The sequence below is a fragment of the Gymnoscopelus braueri genome (assembly GCF_963280865.1).
Source record: "Gymnoscopelus braueri genome assembly, chromosome: 13".
Taxonomy (NCBI): domain Eukaryota; kingdom Metazoa; phylum Chordata; class Actinopteri; order Myctophiformes; family Myctophidae; genus Gymnoscopelus; species Gymnoscopelus braueri.
In genome coordinates this window covers 3,348,819-3,368,276 of record NC_137615.1, presented here as the reverse complement: position 1 = coordinate 3,368,276, position 19,458 = coordinate 3,348,819, and the positions used below count along the sequence as shown (strand labels likewise).

Here is a 19,458-nt window from a genome sequence, read left to right as displayed (position 1 = left end):
AACCTAACCCCTACACCTAACCTCTAGATTATGTCTATTCCTAATCCTAATCTAACCTAACCCCTACACCTAACCTCTAGACTATGTCTATTCCTAATCCTAACCTAATCTAACCTAACCTAACCTAACCTCTAGACTATGTCTATTCCTAATCCTAACCTAACCCCTACACCTAACCTCTAAATTATGTCTATTCCTAAACCTAACCTAACCCCTACACCTAACCTCTAGATTATGTCTATTCCTAATCCTAACCTAACCCCTACACCTAACCTCTAAATAATGTATATTCCTAATCTTAACACAACCCCAATCTTCTCCTAAGTGTGCAGTGCCATCTGTTTTAAAACAACCTTTTATCTGGTGAGGACTATTTCTTAAAATCTACCGCACCACACCACACCACACCAAATATAGTCATCTTGAAGAGATTGCATGTTTACTGCCATACAGGCTGTCCATAAGATCCCCTGGGTCCTGCTTTTAGGTCAAAGGCATGTGGTCAGAGAGCATGGCAGAGAGGCCAGCATGTTATTTATAGAGGCTGGTGTCTGCTTTCCACGTCACATTAGACATGTATGTTACATGTATGTAACAGCTGGTATAAAAGTAAAAAGAGATTTATTCTATTCTACCTAGATGTATATTCTACCAGCGTCACTTTTAGCAGGGTTCATAGCCTATGCTTGTTTCAAGAACATTATAATGGTGTGTAAATTAAATTAAATCTAAAATGTGCCACGGACAACACCAAGTCTTTGCCAAGGACAAGTTTTCGGACATAATATGACCCCTGAGCCAGAGTTACCGTTAGGTTAGCCTTAGATAAAGACTCTCGTATAGATGTATTTTTATCGATTTAGATTTTTTTCCCCTCTCTACTAGCGTCTTAGCGACCACCAACCCAATTTGCCCTGGAATGTCACCAGTAAAGCCTGTATTTCTCCAAACATGTACAAATGCAAAATATAAGGTGCTTACCCGCTTGTTATAAATGTTAACTAGGTGTCCGGAGTATTTTTTGTAATGTATTAGTCCATATTATTCAATAAATACGTTTTTTAATCCCGTCTGTGGCCGAACGCCATTTTCCCCCCCTCGTTTACTTCCGGTTAACATTGAGTGTAATTCCGGCTGTCACCAGATGCGCCCCGTCACTACCGCCCGTTGAGAACTTTGGACAGAATCGGCCACAGACGGGATTAAAACACTTCTTTATTGAAAAATATGGACTAAATACATTACACAAACACTCCGGACCGCTAGTTAACATTTGGGGCAAGCGGGTAAGCACCTTATATTTAGCATTTGTACATGTTTGGAGAAATACGGGCTTTACTGGTGAAAGTCCAAGGCAAAATGGGGGGGGGGGGTGGAGCTAAGACTCTCGTAGATGTAAAACATGTCAAAATCGATTACAAAAAATACACCTACGAGAGTCTTGATCTAAGGCTAATTATAATGGTGTGTAAAAAAAGAAAAGCCAATAAAGACCATGTCTTTGCCAAGGACAAGTGTAAGGACATACTGCTGACCCCTGAGCCAGAGTTACCGTTAGGTCACGTTAGGTCAGTCAATATTTAACCGTTAATATGTTAAATACATGATCCTAATCCTAACGTCTGATTAAATGTTAGTCCATGTAACAGTCATCTAACTGGCACAGATGTCAGGTTTGTTGCCGTTAGATTGTAATGTTTTAGAACCTTCTGCTCTATAGAATAATAGTAAATGATTTAAATTCATTTACTTTAGATCATTTTAGTGATTTAGGTGAAGAGGGGGGCGGGGCGGCGTACATAAACAACACGTATATTATTAAAGCTTAAATTCAACGCATATCAACAACCTAAAGCATAACCTGCCGTTTACCGAATAGAGAAAACGTCGTTAAGAGTCCAAAGGTAGAGTAATTAAAGAGATAAAATGTCATGTTGGTGTTTTATATGAAAGAGAAACAGAACTCACACAAACTTCTCTCATGCTCCTCTACACGGACACTAATGACGGACGGACACCCTTCACCCTTGGGTGCCGCATGCTAACTGGTCCTGACAACAAGTGGGAAACTAGTAATGTTGCCGGACGTTCCTAGACCGTGCCTCTAAGATAATCATGGAGATGTGACAAAAAAAATGTATTTCCACATGCAGTCCGGAAACTGGAAACTGTTAAATATTTGAAATGTCCAGATTCCGTTTTGTAATGTATCATTACAAAAACAAATATTGAAAGCTTAATAGAGCTCAATAATAAAAATAATAATGCTTGCAGTCAGTATGGTAGGTTGTATGACCCTGTAGTAGTTGTTGTATTTAGCCACGAGATGGCACTGTTACCTACCATTTAATGGAACTCAACAGTGAGATGCTGAAGTAAAAAAAAGAAAACATAGAACATTAATATTAATATCAATTGGAACATTACCTCATTTGAGTTTAAAGGAAATTCTAATACATAGCGGAAATAATAGATGGGTATGAAATACATGAATAAACTATTAAAATCTATTTGTAAAATGTACGAATATGATGAAATATGTATATATTTGAGAGAGATAGCCAGAGATTCAGATTTTCTGCCAAATAAAATGGATAAGATACCAGAAGAATGGGTAAGAAAGGGATCACAGGTATATTCACAGATGATTACAAATAATACCATAGACTCATTTGAAACTTTAGTTATTACATTTAATATAAGTAAAAATCATTTATTTAAGTATCTACAAAGTAAAGGCTACCTCATGAAACAGCAGAGAGACCAGGGACAGAGAATGCATGGGCTATTGGATTTCTTTTTTTTTTTTTTTTCAAAAATAGAAATAGTGAAAAGAGCAAAATCTCAAAACTTTATAAAATTCTACAAGAAATGAAGGTAAAAGAGGGTAATACCTCCCAAAAGAGAAATGGGAAAACATTTTTGGAAGATGATTGGAAAGAAGCATGCAAAATATTTTTAAGACAATGCAATCTAAGTACTGGAATTAATATGAAGACTTTTATAACACCCAAAATGTTATTAAAATACAAGCCATCGGGCAGTGCTGAATGTTGGAGGAAATGCGCAGAAATGGAAGCCAATCATAAACATATCTTTTATTATATTTCATTTATTAGTTTTTGTCCAGTATTGAAAAGGTTTTGGGAGACAGTGCAGGTAAACATAACAAATACATTTTGCTTAAATAAACCGATACACCCAATATTCGCCACCACTCAATATTTTATTAGGTATTATTCCATTAGAAATACACAGGGAGGAAGATAAACATCTGTATACAATATTACGTATCGCTGCATGCTTTAAAACAAATCCCACGGAAATGGTTGTACTGTATTAATAACTGGAAAATAACAGTTGACGGGATTAAAGAGATGGAAAGAATTACTTATAAAATGAGAAACCGTGAAGATGAATTTAACAGAAACTGGCGTACTGTAAATGGGTCTCAGAAATACATGAAGTGTAAAAGTAAATTTAAGAGTATAACAGGAAAGCTATCCTTATTTTAAATTAGTTTTATTTTTATTTATTTATTTCACCCTTTTTCTGTTTGTATATGAATTAGAGAAAACTGTATAAAAATTATGCAGGATGAATTAAATTATTGAAGAAAACTTATATTTATAGATATTTTGGATGAAATGGATCACATGTATTGCACAAGCATGCAATAAAGTATAAAAAAAGGGCTGGACTGGGACAGACATATGGCCTGATGTCATTTAATCATTTAATGTCACATTTCATTCCAGCATTAATTCATTTATTATCAGGGTTAACAGACTCGTTTGTATTATTGTGCAAACAGCTTCTCTCACGCTCTGCCTCTGGGTGTCTCGACTCCTCAGGCTGTATTTTAGTTCATAATCACTCTGTCAACTGCTGTAGATTCTCTCCTATTACCACAAATGACTTTGTCCCAACCTGTGTGTTTGTGTTATTTTAGTACGTCTATAAATGAGAAACCGGGCCATAATTACAGATAATCTTCATGTCTGCGATTGTTTGTGTCTCTGTAAGTCTGTCAGTCAAATAAGGACAGATGTTTTTCCCACGCACACGCACACGCACACGCACACGCACACGCACACGCACACGCACACACACACACACACACACGCACATGCACGCACATGCACGCACACTCATACACAGGAGCGAAAACATAGTCTACGGCCTTCGGCTGTCTGGCCTGGCGGATACAAAAGGTGACTCATCTTACCCCACTCTTCCCTCTCCCCTATGCAATACCATATCAGCAGCTATGAAATAGCTGAAATATCACAAAAAACACCATCAATAACAACAAAGGAAAGAAAAACAAATGTGTAGTTACAGTATCCCACCATAAGCTTAGGCAAAAAGTAAGTAACCAATATATACCAACAGTATACAAACAGTCAGTGGCGTATCAAGCCAGCTGTGGACCCTAATGCGGGGTGGTCAATGTGGGTCCTCCACACAGTCAGGGACCCGGAACTAGTGGCAAGGAACCTGACACTGTGGGAGTCAACCCAGGGCACAGCCATGGAAAGGAGAGAAGCTCACCACCTACATGATGCACTGTGGCGCGACAGTGGAGCTAACAACACTGTAGAGCTCTACTGATTTTAGACAGGAGGGTGAGGAGGACAGCGATTCAGGAGTCCTGAGATGGTGTTGACTCACTAGACCACACTCTCACATCACATTGTATAGCTATATGTCTGTCACTGAGGTCCATAGAGCATCAAAGCAGTCCTGATCAGCTTAATCAGTATTTTCTTAAACTGGCTGCAGATGGTAAATGGTGCATTTATACAGTATAGTACTGTACGTATCTGAAGCGTCCATTACATTCACCCATTCACACACCGATGGCAGAGGAAACCATGCAAGGCACCAACCTGCTCATCGGGAGCAGTTAGGGGTTCAGTGTCTTGTTGCTCAAGGACACTTTGACAGTAACACAGTGGGATCAAACCGGGAACCTTTCAGATTCCCAAGCAGCCACTCTACCTCCTGAGCCACTGCCGTCCTCAGATTTGTGTTGATATGTGCTTGCTGTCATTATAGCAGGTTTTATGACCCTGTGGTCATGAGCTTCTCTCACGCTATGCCTCTGGGTGAATATCAATCTGATATCATAGCCTCAACCGCTGTACATTCTTCTCCTATTGACACAGCTTGTTCCAACCTGTGTGTTTGTGTTCTTCTGGTAGCCTACGTCTAATTAGAAACTGGGCCTTAATTACATGTATCTTCATACCTGTGGCAGTTTGTATTTTTGTCTCTGTTTGTGTCAGTCAAATAGGGACAGAGGTTCTTCCTTGGCCTACTGTGACTGTGTGTGTAAAGTTTCACACTGATCTGTCCAACGGTGCCGAAGATATTAGCTGCAGACGCACGCACGCACGCACGCACGCACGCACGCACGCACGCACGCACGCACGCACGCACGCACGCACGCACGCACGCACGCACGCACGCACGCACGCACGCACGCACGCACGCACGCACGCACGCACGCACGCACGCACGCACAGGGACACTGCAACACTTCTCATGTGTCAATATGTGCTTGCATGGTGTTTGCAGTCAGTATGGCAGGTTGTATGACCTTGTAGTATATCTATATATTATATATTATTTATTTATTTATGTATAATATTTATACATTATATGAAATTATATGTATTTAGCCACGAGATGGTACTGTTAACTACCATTTAATGGAACTCAACAGTGAGGTGCCGAAGTAAAATGCCTTGACCGGCCCACGTCTGATGTGGAAAAAAGCGTTTCACCACACGTTATTTTCATCCCTTGTGCTCATCAAATTGCATTTCAGCATTAATTCATGTATTATCAGGGTTAACAGACTTCTCTCTATTGCATTATTGTGCTCAAAGCTTCTCTCACGCTCTGCCTCTGGGTGAGTGTTTCGACTCCTCAGGGTGTTTCTGAGTTCATTGTCACTCTGTCAACTGCTGTACATTCCTCTCCTATTGACACAAATGACTTTGTCCCAACCTGTGTGTTTGTGTTATTTTAGTACGTCTATAAATGAGAAACTGGGCCATAACTACAGATGTCTTAATATCTGTGATTGTTTGTGTTTCTGTTAGTCTGTCAGTCAAATAGGGGCAGAGGTTCTTTCCTTGGCCTAATGTGACTGTGCGTGCAAAGCTTCACACTGATTTGTCTACAGGATTAGCTACTCTCTCACACACACACACACACACTCCACACACACACACACACACACACACACACACACACACACACACACACACGCGCGCGCACGCACGCACGCACGCACGCACGCACGCACGCACGCACGCACGCACGCACGCACGCACGCACGCACGCACGCACGCACGCACGCACGCACACACACACACACACACACACACACACACACACACACACACACACGCACACGCACACGCGCGCACACACACACAGGAACGAAAACATACAGCCTTTGGCCGTCTAGCCTGGCGGATACTTAAACTGGGTGCAGATGGTAAATGGTGCATTTATACAGTAAAACACTCTGCGTATCTGAAGCGTCCATTACATTCACACATTCACACACCGATGGCGGAGGAAACCATGCAAGGCACCAACCTGCTCATCAGGAGCAGTTATTGGTTCAGTGTCTTGTTGCTCAAGGACACTTTGACAGTAACACAGCGGGATCAAACCGGGAACCTTTCAGATTCCCAAGCGGCCGCTCTACCTCCTGAGCCACTGCCGTCCTCAGATTTGTGTTGATATGTGCTTGCTGTCATTAAAGCAGGTTTTATGACCCTGTGGTCATGAGCTTCTCTCACGCTCTGCCTCTGGGTGAATATCAATCTGATATCATAGCCTCAACCGCTGTACATTCTTCTCCTATTGACACAGCTTGTTCCAACCTGTGTGTTTGTGTTCTTCTGGTAGCATACGTCTATAAATTAGAAACGGGGCCTTAATTACATGTATCTTCATACCTGTGGCAGTTTGTATTTTTGTCTCTGTTTGTGTCAGTCAAATAGGGACAGAGGTTCTTCCTTGGCCTACTGTGACTGTGTGTGTAAAGTTTCACACTGATCAGTCCAACGGTGCCGAAGATATTAGCTGCAGACGCACGCACGCACGCACGCACGCACGCACGCACGCACGCACGCACGCACGCACGCACGCACGCACGCACGCACGCACGCACGCACGCATATTTATTTATGTATAATTTGTATTTATATATTACATTACATTACATTACATTACATTACATTACATTACATTACATTACATTATATTATTTTATAATATATTACACTCTCACACTCTGCCTCTGGGTGAGTGTTTCGACTCCTCAGGGTGTTTCTGAGTTCATAGTCACTCTGCCAACCACTGTACATTCCTCTCCTGTTGTCACAAATGACTTGGTCCCAACCTGTGTGTTTGTGCTCTTTTGGTACGTCTATAAATGAGAAACCGGTCCATAATTGCAGATGTCTTAATATCTGTGATTGTTTGTCTTTATGTCAGTCTGTCAGTCAAATAAGGAGAGATGTTCTTCCCTTGGCCTACATGTGACTGTGCGTGCAAAGCTTCACACCGAATCTGTTCAACAGTGCCGAAGATTAGCTACTCTCACCAACAACAACTCACAACACAACAACAAACGCACACACACACACACACTCACACACAACTACACACACCACATTCAACACAACCCACACACACACACACAACACACACACACACACAAGACACACACACTACACCTTCAAACCGCATACGCAGGAGCGAAAACATACGGCCTTTGGCCGCCGTCTAGCCTGGCAGATACAAAAGGTGTCTCATCTTACTCCACTCTACCCTCTCCTCTATGCAATACCATATCAGCAGCTATGAAATAGATGATATATCACAAAAAACACCATCAATAACAAAAACGGAAATACAAACAAATGTGTAGTTACAGTATCCCGCCCTAAGCTAAGGCAAAAAAAACATAAATAACCAGTAAATACCAACAGTATACAAACAGTCAGTGACGTATCAAGCCAGCAGTGGACCCTAATGCGGGGTGGTCAATGTGGGTCCTCCACACAATCAGGGACCCGAAACTATAGTGGCAAGCAAACTGACACTGTGGGAGTCAACCCAGGGCACAGTCATGGAAAGGAGAGAGGTCTACCACCTATGTAGATGCACTGCGGCGCGACAGTGGAGCTCACAACAATGTAGAGCTCTAGACCCTGATTTTAGAACGGAGGGTGAGGAGGCCAGCGATTCAAGTCCCGAGATGGTGTTGGCTCGCTAGACCGCACTCTCACATTGCATTTTATACCTTTATTTCTGTCGCTGAGGTCCATAGAGCATTAATACAGTTGGACCGTAAGTTGGACAGGTTTTTCTTAAACTGGCTGCAGATGTTAAATGGTGCATTTATACAGTAAAACACTATACGTATCTGAAGCGTCTATTACATTCACCCATTCACACACCGATGGCAGTCAAGAAACCATGCAAGGCACCAACCTGCTCATCGGAAGCAGTTAGGGGTTCAGTGTCTTGTTGCTTTGTTGAAAAACAAATGTGTAGTTCAGGGATTCCGTTAGCCGGTATTTACCGGCCATTGACCGGTAAAATGTTTAATTGGCCGGTAAATATAAACACCACCGGCCACCGTGGCCGGTTGGAAAAATGCTGTTATTAGGCTATTTTATCATTTAAGCCTATAATTAATATTATTATTTGGATAAAGTAGTTGGCTACAACCGTTACAATCATAATCATTTAAAGTTTATATCATGATCTGACTGTGTGGTTTAATTCCGACAGCCTGCTCGGCTGCTGCTGTGCGCTGCAGTTATAGAATAGCCTATTCGCTGTACGATGGTGTCGCGCGTTGAAAATATCAGAGCTACAAGCTCACAGCACGTCGCAACGCGCCGCGTTGTGAGCTTGTATGTCTGCTATTTTTGATACGACACAACACAGCTGAGAGACTCCTCTTAATCAGTGCTGAGTAGACACTAGACAGAGTGGTTCGCTCGGGTGTTGATAAACAGAACCGGGATTTTCCGAGGTGATAGAATCTGGACCAAACCGGACCCAATTGTCGATAAAGGGACCCGTCCCGAACACGTGTGGGTCGTGGATATTATGCAAGCACAGTGACTGTCTGTCTGCAATGGATACAGTGGTGAAAGTTGGTGAAAGCAACTATAGAGGCAAGTAGGCTAATCAACCTCGCGCAAGGCCACATATATCATGACACATATAATTCACGTTAACAAAACAAAACAAAACCTACTTTTGCATATCAAGGTTGAATGAGAATCGATGTAAAGCCCAAAATATATATTAATGTGTTTATACTGTGCGACGGTGTTGCGCAGGGAAAGGCTGTAAGGCGCAGGGTAGGACTCGCCCCAAAACACCCTCACCCCCATTTTTCAGGCGGACCAGTGGTTCTTGTATTCTTGTATTTGTTTTACTGAGGATAAGGGTAGAAATAGGTTTAGGATTATGTATAGTTTTACTGAGGTTAAGATTAGGATAGGAATAAGGTTAGGTTTAGGCATAGTTTACTGATATGTTTGTTTTGGTATTCGTCACGCAGCAGTTCACTCATGCCCACTTTATTCATTTCATTTTTGGCAAGCGACATCTCTGCATGATAGTAGATCATATAATTTAGTTATCTATAAAAACAGGAACAGATTGCATCTGTGATAAAGTGGAAAGAAGCGCAGCTCTAACGTAACGAGGTGTAATGATCAGTTGGGTGCATGTATGTATGTAGTGCAAACAGGCATGTGACGTTAATTATAATATGGCCGGTAAATTTATTCTTTGGCCGGTAAAATATAATCCTGACGGCCATGGTGGCCGGCCCAAAAAATGCCTAGCGGAAACCCTGGTGTAGTTACAGTATCCCGCCCTAAGCTTAGGCAAAAAGTAAGTAACCAGTACCAACAGTATACAAACAGTCAGTGGCGTATCAAGCCAGCAGTGGACCCTAATGCGGGGTGGTCAATGTGGGTCCTCCACACAGTCAGGGACCCGGAACTAGTGGCAAACAAACCCAAGGCACAGCCATGGAAAGGAGAGGTATTTAATGGAACTCAACAGTGAGGTGCCGAAGTAAAATGCCTTGACCGGCCCACGTCTGATGTGGAAAAAAGCGTCTCACCACACGTTATTTTCATCCCTTGTGCTCATCACATTTCATTTCAGCATTAATTCATGTATTATCAGGGTTAACAGACTTCTCTCTATTGCATTATTGTGCTCAAAGCTTCTCTCACACTCTGCCTCTGGGTGAGAGTCGACTCCTCAGGGTGTTTCTGAGTTCATAATCACTCTGTCAACTGCTGTACATTCCTCTCCTATTGCTACAAATGACTTGGTCCCAACCTGTGTGTTTGTGTTATTTTAGTATGTCTATAAATGAGAAACCGGGCCATAATTACGGGCACAGCCATGGAAAGGAGAGAGGTCCACCACAGCGATTCAGGAGTCCTGAGTTGGGCCGGTCAAGGCATTAAAGGTCAGGGCCAAATGTTTGTCCAAGTCCAGCCCTGTACAAGCGCTTATAATGAATCAATAATGACAGGCATTTGATTTTACAAAAGGAGCGGTGATGTCCTCTTCCTGCACAGGTGCCTGCGCACTTGTGTGTGCGGATAAATAATTAGGCTAACATTTAATTAGGGGACAGGCGAGGAAGCCTTAAAAGTAAAAATCTATCATAAAACAGACAGACAAGAGTAGGAAAGTTAAAATAGTGATACAGGGTTAGGGTTAGGGTTAGGGTTAGTAAGAGACTCAAATGTGACCCCTGGTTCTTTTAGATGTAGTATGTTGAGTGTTTTTCATTTCATATGTTGACTCTTTATTGCTATGACTACAACCAATACTGACAGCTGGGCCTTCACAAGGGCCTGTCTTGTTTGATACATTTTTCTCTTTTGGAATCTTTGTTTTTTGTTTTAATAAATGAATAGAATTTACTTTGAAAATTGATTCTATCTTTTTGGAAACGCATTAGATCATTTGGGGATTTTGGGGACAATAATGATTGATGAATTGTTAATATGCACGCACGCACACACACACACACACGCACACACGCACGCACGCACGCACGCACGCACGCACGCACGCACGCACGCACGCACGCACGCACGCACGCACGCACGCACACGCACACACACACACACACACACACACACACACACACACACACACACACACACACACACACACACACACAGTAGAAATATGATAAATCCATGGAGGCCAACATGCAGTGAGGTCATTTTGAGCTTCTCTCACGCTCTGCCTCTGGGTGACTCATCAGGGCTATCTGAGATCATAGTCACTCTGTCAACCACTGTATATTCCTCTCCTATTGACACGGTCGGCTTGTTCAAACCTGTGTGTTTGTGTTCTTCTGGTAGCATACAGTACGTCTATAAATTAGAAACAGGGCCTTTTTACATATTTCTTCATACCTGTGACAGTTTGTAATTTTGTTTCTGTTTGAGTCAGTCAAATAGGGACAGAGGTTCTTCCCTTGGCCTGCTGTGACTGTGTATGCCGCTTCCTTGGGGTGACAGTCTCTCGGGACCTGAAGTGGGGGCCCAACATCGACGCCCTCACTAAAAAAGCCCAGAAAAGACTGTTTTTCCTGAGGCAGCTCAGGAAACTCCACTTCCCAAGGTCCATGCTGGTGAACTTTTATACAGCCATCATCGAGTCCATCGTCACCTTCGCCATCATCATCTGGTTCCCCGCTGCAGCGGCCAAGGACAAGGCCAAGCTGCAGCGGGTGATACGCTCGGCGGAGAGGGTGATTGGCTGCCCTTTGCCCCCCCTGGAGGCCCTGTTTAAAAGTAGGGCTTTGGGGAGGGCCAGGAAGATCATGGCTGACCCCACACACCCAGGACATGGTCTCTTTGCCCCGCTCCCCTCAGGCAGGAGGTTGCGGTCACCAAAGACGGTGAAGGCACGACACTCACACAGCTTTTTCCCCACGGCCATCTGGCTACTGAATGCTGCTGGTCCCCCCCCCCCCCCTGACCTGACCTGACCTCAGAGAACTATATGGACTGTCCTAACTGAACACTTGATCTTTTTGGCACTTTTTGGCACTTCTCATATTTATTTTTATTTATTACTTGTTGTTGCACTATGATGTGGTTTGCACTGTCTTGTCCTGTCTTGCACCAGTCCTGTTGTAAACTGCGCTCCACTGCATCAAACCAAATTCCTAACATGTCTACATGTCATGGCAATAAAGTCTTCTGATTCTGATTCAGATTCTGATTCTGTCACTCAGTTTCACACTGATCTGTCCAACCGTGCCGAAGATTAGCTGCAGACGCACGCACGCACGCACGCACGCACGCACGCACGCACGCACGCACGCACGCACGCACGCACGCACGCACGCACGCACGCACGCACGCACGCACGCACGCACGCACGCACGCACGCACGCACGCACGCACGGTGCAATGTATGTATGTTAAGACTTCCGTATGTAACTAAAACTAAAGTTTTCAAACGATTATAGTGGAGTAAAAGTATAATATTTGGATCTGAGATGTAGTGGAGTAAAAGTAAAAGTGGAAATTGGAAATACTCAAGTAAAGTGCAAATACCTCAAAATTGTACTTAAGTACAATACTTGAGTAAATGTACTTGTAGTTACTTTACACCACTGTGTGCAAGCAGCTTTTCTCACGCTCTGCCCCTTGGTGAATGTTGCGATTCCACAGGGGGGGTATCTGAGTCACTCTGCCAATCACTCCTGTTGCCATAAATGACTTGTTACAACCTGAGTGTTTGGGTCCTTTGGGGTAGATCTGAGATCATAGTCACTGTCAACCGCTGTACATTTCCTCTCCTGTTGTTAAACTCTCACCCAGAGGCAAAGTGTGAGAGAAGCTGCATTCACAACAATTGAATAGAGAGAAGTCTGTTAACCCAGTCAATTAATTGAGTACAGTACAGTGTAGTGCTGAAATGACATGTGGTGAGCACAAGGGATGAAAATGACCTTATGTCAGACACCTTTGTCCACTTATGCACATAAAGAAGCACATATGCACTTGCACATACAGTAAGTTCACACAAAGACACACAAAATAACTTTATAGTTATCTTAATTAATTGAAGGGCATCATTTTATTCAGTTCAACTTCAGATGATTTATCCCGTTTTCATAAAACATGAGCTAAAAGAAAGAAAGAAAGAAATGGCTTTAATTCTTAAGATTTCTTTGTAGGTCTACCTTGAAATGGATGTCAATTGTATGGATATTAGGTAGGCCTACATTGACATATAGGTTTAAATGTGATAGTGTAGCTCATTATTTAGAGTTTGTGTCAGTCATCGTTGTCCTTTTTTAAAAATTTGTTGAAGCATCTGCAATGGCAGTTTTGAGAGGCTCCAGGCTGCAGCATACAGGTCGAGTGGGCATCAAACATTGTGGGCACCTCAATGTCAGCTAAATTGGCTTTTTTACAGGATTCGAACATACATTGTTACATCAAGGTACATCATTATCAAACCTAAATAACCTTGAAACTGTTGTTTATGACTCACACCTGGTGTAGAACATCCCCCCTCAGTTTGAGAGTTGTGACACACACAAGTTGCATTGATCTCATACAGTGGAGAAAGCTGTATCTGCGTATATAAGCCCAAGTTCAGTCCAGGTCTTCTGTGCCAACTCAGGCTCACCGATAGATCCGCCCCCATAAGTCAACTTACAACAGCGAAAAGAAAGTGGATAAAAGCTTCAGTTGCTCTCAGTCAATTTTATCATTTTGCAGCATCAACCTACACTTCTAATTCTTGAACAGAGGAGGTAAGTTGTTTTATGTTAACTCATTCAAAGTTTTGGTAATACAATGAAATAATCATAATGTGCAGGATACCTAGTATGATATACGAGATGATAGTATTTTTTAATTCATTTTAACAGTGTAGCTTACATACATTTTTGCTATTTTCAAATAGACAAAAAAAAAGCTTAAGGCTTAAGTATTTCAACTGTTTCTCGTTTTGCTGGGGACCCCCTGGAACTCCCTTAAGGACCCCTGGGAGTCCTTGGGATGCACTTTTAGAACCACTGGTGTAGGTAGGTACTTTATGTATATTTTCTGAAACATAGCTATATAATCAATAATTATCTTACTTTGCAGCTACAGAATGGGAGGCAACAAATCAACACCTCAACCCGAATTCCTTCGTAAGAAAGTTGAATTATGATTTAATAATATAATGTATAATGCATAATGACAAATGATTGATGCTACTGTAGCTATTCCTTTATGAATTGTTTGCTTTACTCTTTTTTCTCAGCTGAATGGAGAGAGACAAAATGGAAGTAAGAAAACCTTTTTAAATAAATATGAACATGCAACATAACAGCAAATATAATTTGTTTTGACTAAAAACATTCTGGCGGTTCTGTAGTGTGCATGTGTGTGTGTGTGTGTGTGTGTGTGTGTGTGTGTGTGTGTGTGTGTGTGTGTGTGTGTGTGTGTGTGTGTGTGTGTGTGTGTGTGTGTGTGTGTGTGTGTCCCGACTTTTACCTCATGCCCACGCGCTTGACACACACATTAACTATTACCACCTACTGTCCTACTGTCTGGGATGACAATTGATAGCAAACATTATCTGCTAAAATACGCCATTTAATTTAAGTATTTTATTTCTAATATATTTATTTTCGATGTTATTTTCTTTAATCAGCGACAAACTCACGCTGCTTAAAAGTGTGAAGGAATACCACCCTCAAAATGAGGACATCAAACACCTCAGGATTTTGCTCTATGGACCAGTAGGAGCTGGCAAGTCCAGCTTCATCAACTCTGTCAACAACAACTTTCAGGGGAGAATGACCCAGGATGCAGATGTGGATAATGCTGCTAGTGGTTCAAGTTACACCATAACAGTATGTCGTAATCATGTATTCATCCTTTTTTTCTTTTACTTATACTGTAGGCCTACTGTATAATGCACCTTAAGACTTTAACACACAATTTACAGTGGGATAACTGTGGCATCATCTTTATTATCACATCACAGAAATGTACGGGCCAAAAACAGTAGGTGAAATGTGTTTTTGTGCAAGCTCCATCATTTCTTGATTGTTTCCAGAAAGAGAAAGAAAAGAAAGGAGGGGAGGGGGGGGGTAAAAATAAACATAGACAACGAGGTATCTACACATTTACCCATCCAAACATGATGTACATGAGGTATAGAAATAAGGTGCATGAGCATAGCAGTCGCATATTATATATAATAATATGCTATATTATAATGTTCCTAGAAGCTGGAATTTGCTGCCTTTGAATTGCTTGAAAATCACTGACTTACAGGTGTTTTTACAGAAAAAAACCATTCAAATCCAAAAGGAAAAGGCACAAAACTTCTACCCCCTCGTGTTCGATGACATCATGGGCCTTGAGGATACTGATCGTGGAATCCATGCAGATGACATTAAATTGATAATGAAAGGCCATGTAAAGGATGGTTACACGGTAAAATTACTGCATGTGTCACACCCTGGTCATTGTAATCATTAATGCAAATGAATCATTCAAACCATATTTCATGACATATTCCTATCCCAATTCATTTTAACGAGAGTTTTACATGTTTGTATTCAGTTCAATATTGCAAAAGCAATAGCAGATACGGATCCTACATTCTACAACCCTGACCCCACTGCAGAGGACAAAACTCATGCTCTGGTTGTCGTCATTCCTGCGGACCAAGTGCCCGTTTTACGCCAAGAAGTCATAGCCAAGATAAGGTGCATCAGAATTGCAGCCAGAGACATGGGTAAAATGACATTTTAGCTTGATGATTTGTTCCCACAAGGTTATTTTAAACTTTTTGTTGTCTTCCTAAAACATAAATACCCCAAATAGTGTGGTTAAGAACTAAGAATGATTATGTCTATGTTTCATTGTCACGCGAAGTAGCAGGTTGGAGGGAGAAAAACAATAAAATAAAATGTTTCTGCATTTTTCACAGGCATTCCACAAATCTGCATTCTCACCATGATTGATAAGACCTCTGCTTTGGTGAAGAAGGACATTAAAAACGTCTACAAGATGAAGTTTATTAAGGAAAAGGTGAGTTTTATGAGGGTAATAACATATTAAATGTTGAATGTTAAAGGGGTATTTCACTTTCAAACATGTTTGGGGTCATTTTAATGTCTAATCTGGCTTTTGTGAGCACCCCAGACAGTTTTTAAATTGCTTGATTCAGTATTTTGATATTTGATATTCATTTTATCTGGCACGCCCCCTCCCTATACTGTACAAACCCATTGTAACTTCAAACTCCATTTTAACCATGTTAGGTTCATTGAAAACACCTGTCCTTGGTGAAAATAATAATAATAATAATAATAATAATTATTATAATAATAGTAATAATAATAATAATAATAATAATAATAATAATAATAATAATTAGAAGGACGCATTAGAAGGAAAATATCAGTCACCAGAACCAAGGACAGGTTTTTTCAATGAATCTAACATGGTTAAAATGGAGTTTGAAGTTACAATGGGTTTGTATGGGAAGGGGGCGTGTCTGATAAAATAAATATCAAATGTCTAAATACTGAATCAAGCAAATTAAAAAACTGTCAGGGGTGCTCACAAAAGCCTGAGTAGACGATAAAATGACACCAAACATACATTTGCTTTTAACAATCTCCTACTGACCTGAGGCTGTCAATGCTCTCATCACAGATGGAGGAATTCAGTAACAAATCTGGTATTCCAGTGAACTGCATATTTCCTTTGAAGAACTACCATGAAGAAATTGCCCTGAGTAATGACATTGATGTTCTAATACTGACTGCACTGCAACACATGATTAATGTAGGAGAAGACTTTATCAACAAGATGCCATTAGAGTAACTCAAAGGATTCCATCGCATTTTTTGCTTCATTTAGGTGCAGTAGGCTACAGTAAATTCCTAGTATTCATTTAACAACAAACAGTAAATTGAACAAAATTTATCAGGGTCCACTTGGTTCCATTTGTAAACCCTTCAGAGTTAACACAGATTTGACTGTGCGGGACAGTGAGGTCAGAAGGTCAGTACACAGGTGCTTGATAGAAATCAGCAGGGTCTTTGAAATGAGATGAGATTGAGAAACATTTCTATGTGAGTGACTTAGACAGTCAGATGGATAAATGTCAGGTAGATTTTTCCATGATCCGTGGTTCTATTGATTCAGGATCTCTACATTCATTTCTGTAAGATTTCAATGACATAAAATGACTAATGCTGAAAACACATATACATATAATACATATATTCTATATACCTGTTACTTATTTTAAAGATGTAATTTTTTATTATTGCAATTTTATTATTTTGTTCCATCTGTCAGTGAATTCAAACATAGATGTAGGAGGAAGGACCCATTCTTGTTCCAAAACAACAACCATAATAAATAAATAATAATCATGAGAAAAATTAAGCCTCTGCTGGAATGGGAATTGTTTTTTATTTTATTTTTGTAACCATAGTATTTGATCCCCTTATCGATTATGCTTTCGATCCAATTCCATATTGATTCCACTATTGATCCTTTTATATTTTTGGTAGCAGTTGGTCGGCATATTGGTTTTAATCTGGAGCACTTTGGCTTCAATTGATGAGCAACACTGAAGCAATATCCCAGGCTTTTTGTTTTACTGTACCGCCATACTGTTTTCAAACTGCTAATAAAGAATTCAATAAAAATAAAATAAAAAATAAAATACTGTGTAGCCTATTGTAAGACCTGTATGTTAGCATTTTCTGTTGCTTTTTCCACCTACAGTACTTACCTTATTTAAACCACTGTTTAATAAAAGTATTTAACATCCGCCCAGAGTGAAATGTTCAGTCCATTTCCATCTCTATAATTCTTTTGGTCATGGTATAGAACGTTCACTCGCTACATGGTTTATAACATGAAAACACTTAAATACATGTTGAGTATGATTGTTGCTTTTTCTGCTCTACTCTTGTATCTCACCTTGCTTTGAAGAAAAATACATGAAATAGAAATTAAAATAGCCTGAATCACTATACCGCACTCATGAACCAATTGGTTCATGAATATTACATGACACAAAGTTGCATACAGTATTTTATATTTATCTAAATGTACTACTTTAGGTGTGAAGCAGATTTTTTTTTTACAGTAGGGCCTATGGTACAAACTCAGAGACAGTCTCCCGTCATTCAGAGGAGAGGTTGAGTTTATTCAGATTTGTTTTTTATTTCAAAATGTTATTGGAGGATAAACCCCCTGAGATCCATCATCTCGTTTTCGAGGGGGTCCTCAGGCACAACAATGACAAGAAACAATCACACAAACAACAATAACATTGACAAAACATACACATGAGGGCTCTCACACCATCCCGGACCATTCTACATCTGTTACAAAAAAAAAAGAGGAAAAAAAAGACATATCTGTTATAGTAAACAATCAGATTGTCTGTACTCACAAGTTCAACACACATCATGTGAAAGATCAACTGAGGCACACTACCAGGCTACTAGAATCAGATTTATTGTCATATTACAGGTTTACAGATGTAAATCTGTGGGTATATGCAACGCCATCATTTCATTATTATCAGGAAGTAAGGAAAAAAGGGGGAGCGGAGATGGGGAGAGCAGGGAGAAGAAGAAGAAAACAGAAAAATAAACATACATACCATATCAAAGATATATACACATACACATACATACATACGCGATATAGCATAAAAAGCAGCAGGCAGGTACTGCATGAGGTTAGGCATAATGTGCAAAGAGTGTCAACGCTTTGGTAAGGTCCACATAGCAGAAGACACAAGTCTTCTTCAGAACGAAGACGAAGATTGGCCCTGCACCTGCCCTCCTGTGGATGTGCCAGTTCTATTTTTCTTATGTATGTACGTAAGGTTAGACACAAGGTGCAAGGTCCACATAGCAGCAGGTATGTAGATGCGGTTTATGCTTATTAAAGCAGTGGTTCTCAACCTTTTCAGGCCGTGACCTCCAAAAAATAACCATTTGAACTGGGGATAATAAGCTAATAAGCACTTGGAATGTAGGATATAAGTTGAGGCATTGCATTTTGTTTGACTCGGTTCCAATGATAAATATTGTGAAACTAGCAGATCTAATAGCTCACAACGCCTCACAATGCGAGCCGTTGTGAGCTTGTAGATCTGCTATTGTCACAATTTGACCAATGTTTGACCCGTTGTTATAGTACTGTATAGTTTGTTGATTACTTTTAATGCAGTAATGGTCTTCTTCTTTTCTTTACCTCTTTGAGGTATTTGAGTCCTTACATTTTCACTTCACTGTCATCTGTGGACCCCCCCCCAAAATCAGGTGGGGACCCCCCTGAGGGTCCCGACTCGCAG

At 40.8% G+C, this 19,458-nt stretch overlaps 1 protein-coding gene across 1 annotated transcript; it reads left to right on the top strand.

Moving 5' to 3' along the window:
- Nucleotides 1-13,735: 13,735 nt before the first annotated feature.
- Nucleotides 13,736-17,916, top strand: LOC308097983 (interferon-induced protein 44-like). The gene is made up of 8 exons (XM_080446181.1): nt 13,736-13,873; nt 14,211-14,257; nt 14,371-14,395; nt 14,764-14,965; nt 15,405-15,554; nt 15,684-15,858; nt 16,054-16,154; nt 16,785-17,916. The coding sequence occupies exons 2-8, from the start codon at nt 14,218-14,220 to the stop codon at nt 16,953-16,955; spliced, it is 864 nt and encodes a 287-aa protein (XP_080302307.1). The 5' UTR covers nt 13,736-13,873; nt 14,211-14,217; the 3' UTR covers nt 16,956-17,916.
- Nucleotides 17,917-19,458: the final 1,542 nt, after the last annotated feature.

Coding starts and splice junctions, on each gene's coding strand:
- LOC308097983 (XM_080446181.1), top strand. CDS start 14,218: ATGGGAGGCAACAAATCAACACCTCAACCCGAATTCCTTC. Junction 14,396..14,763: donor TGGAGAGAGACAAAATGGAA/GTAAGAAAACCT, acceptor TTCTTTAATCAG/CGACAAACTCACGCTGCTTA. Junction 15,555..15,683: donor ATGTAAAGGATGGTTACACG/GTAAAATTACTG, acceptor GTTTGTATTCAG/TTCAATATTGCAAAAGCAAT.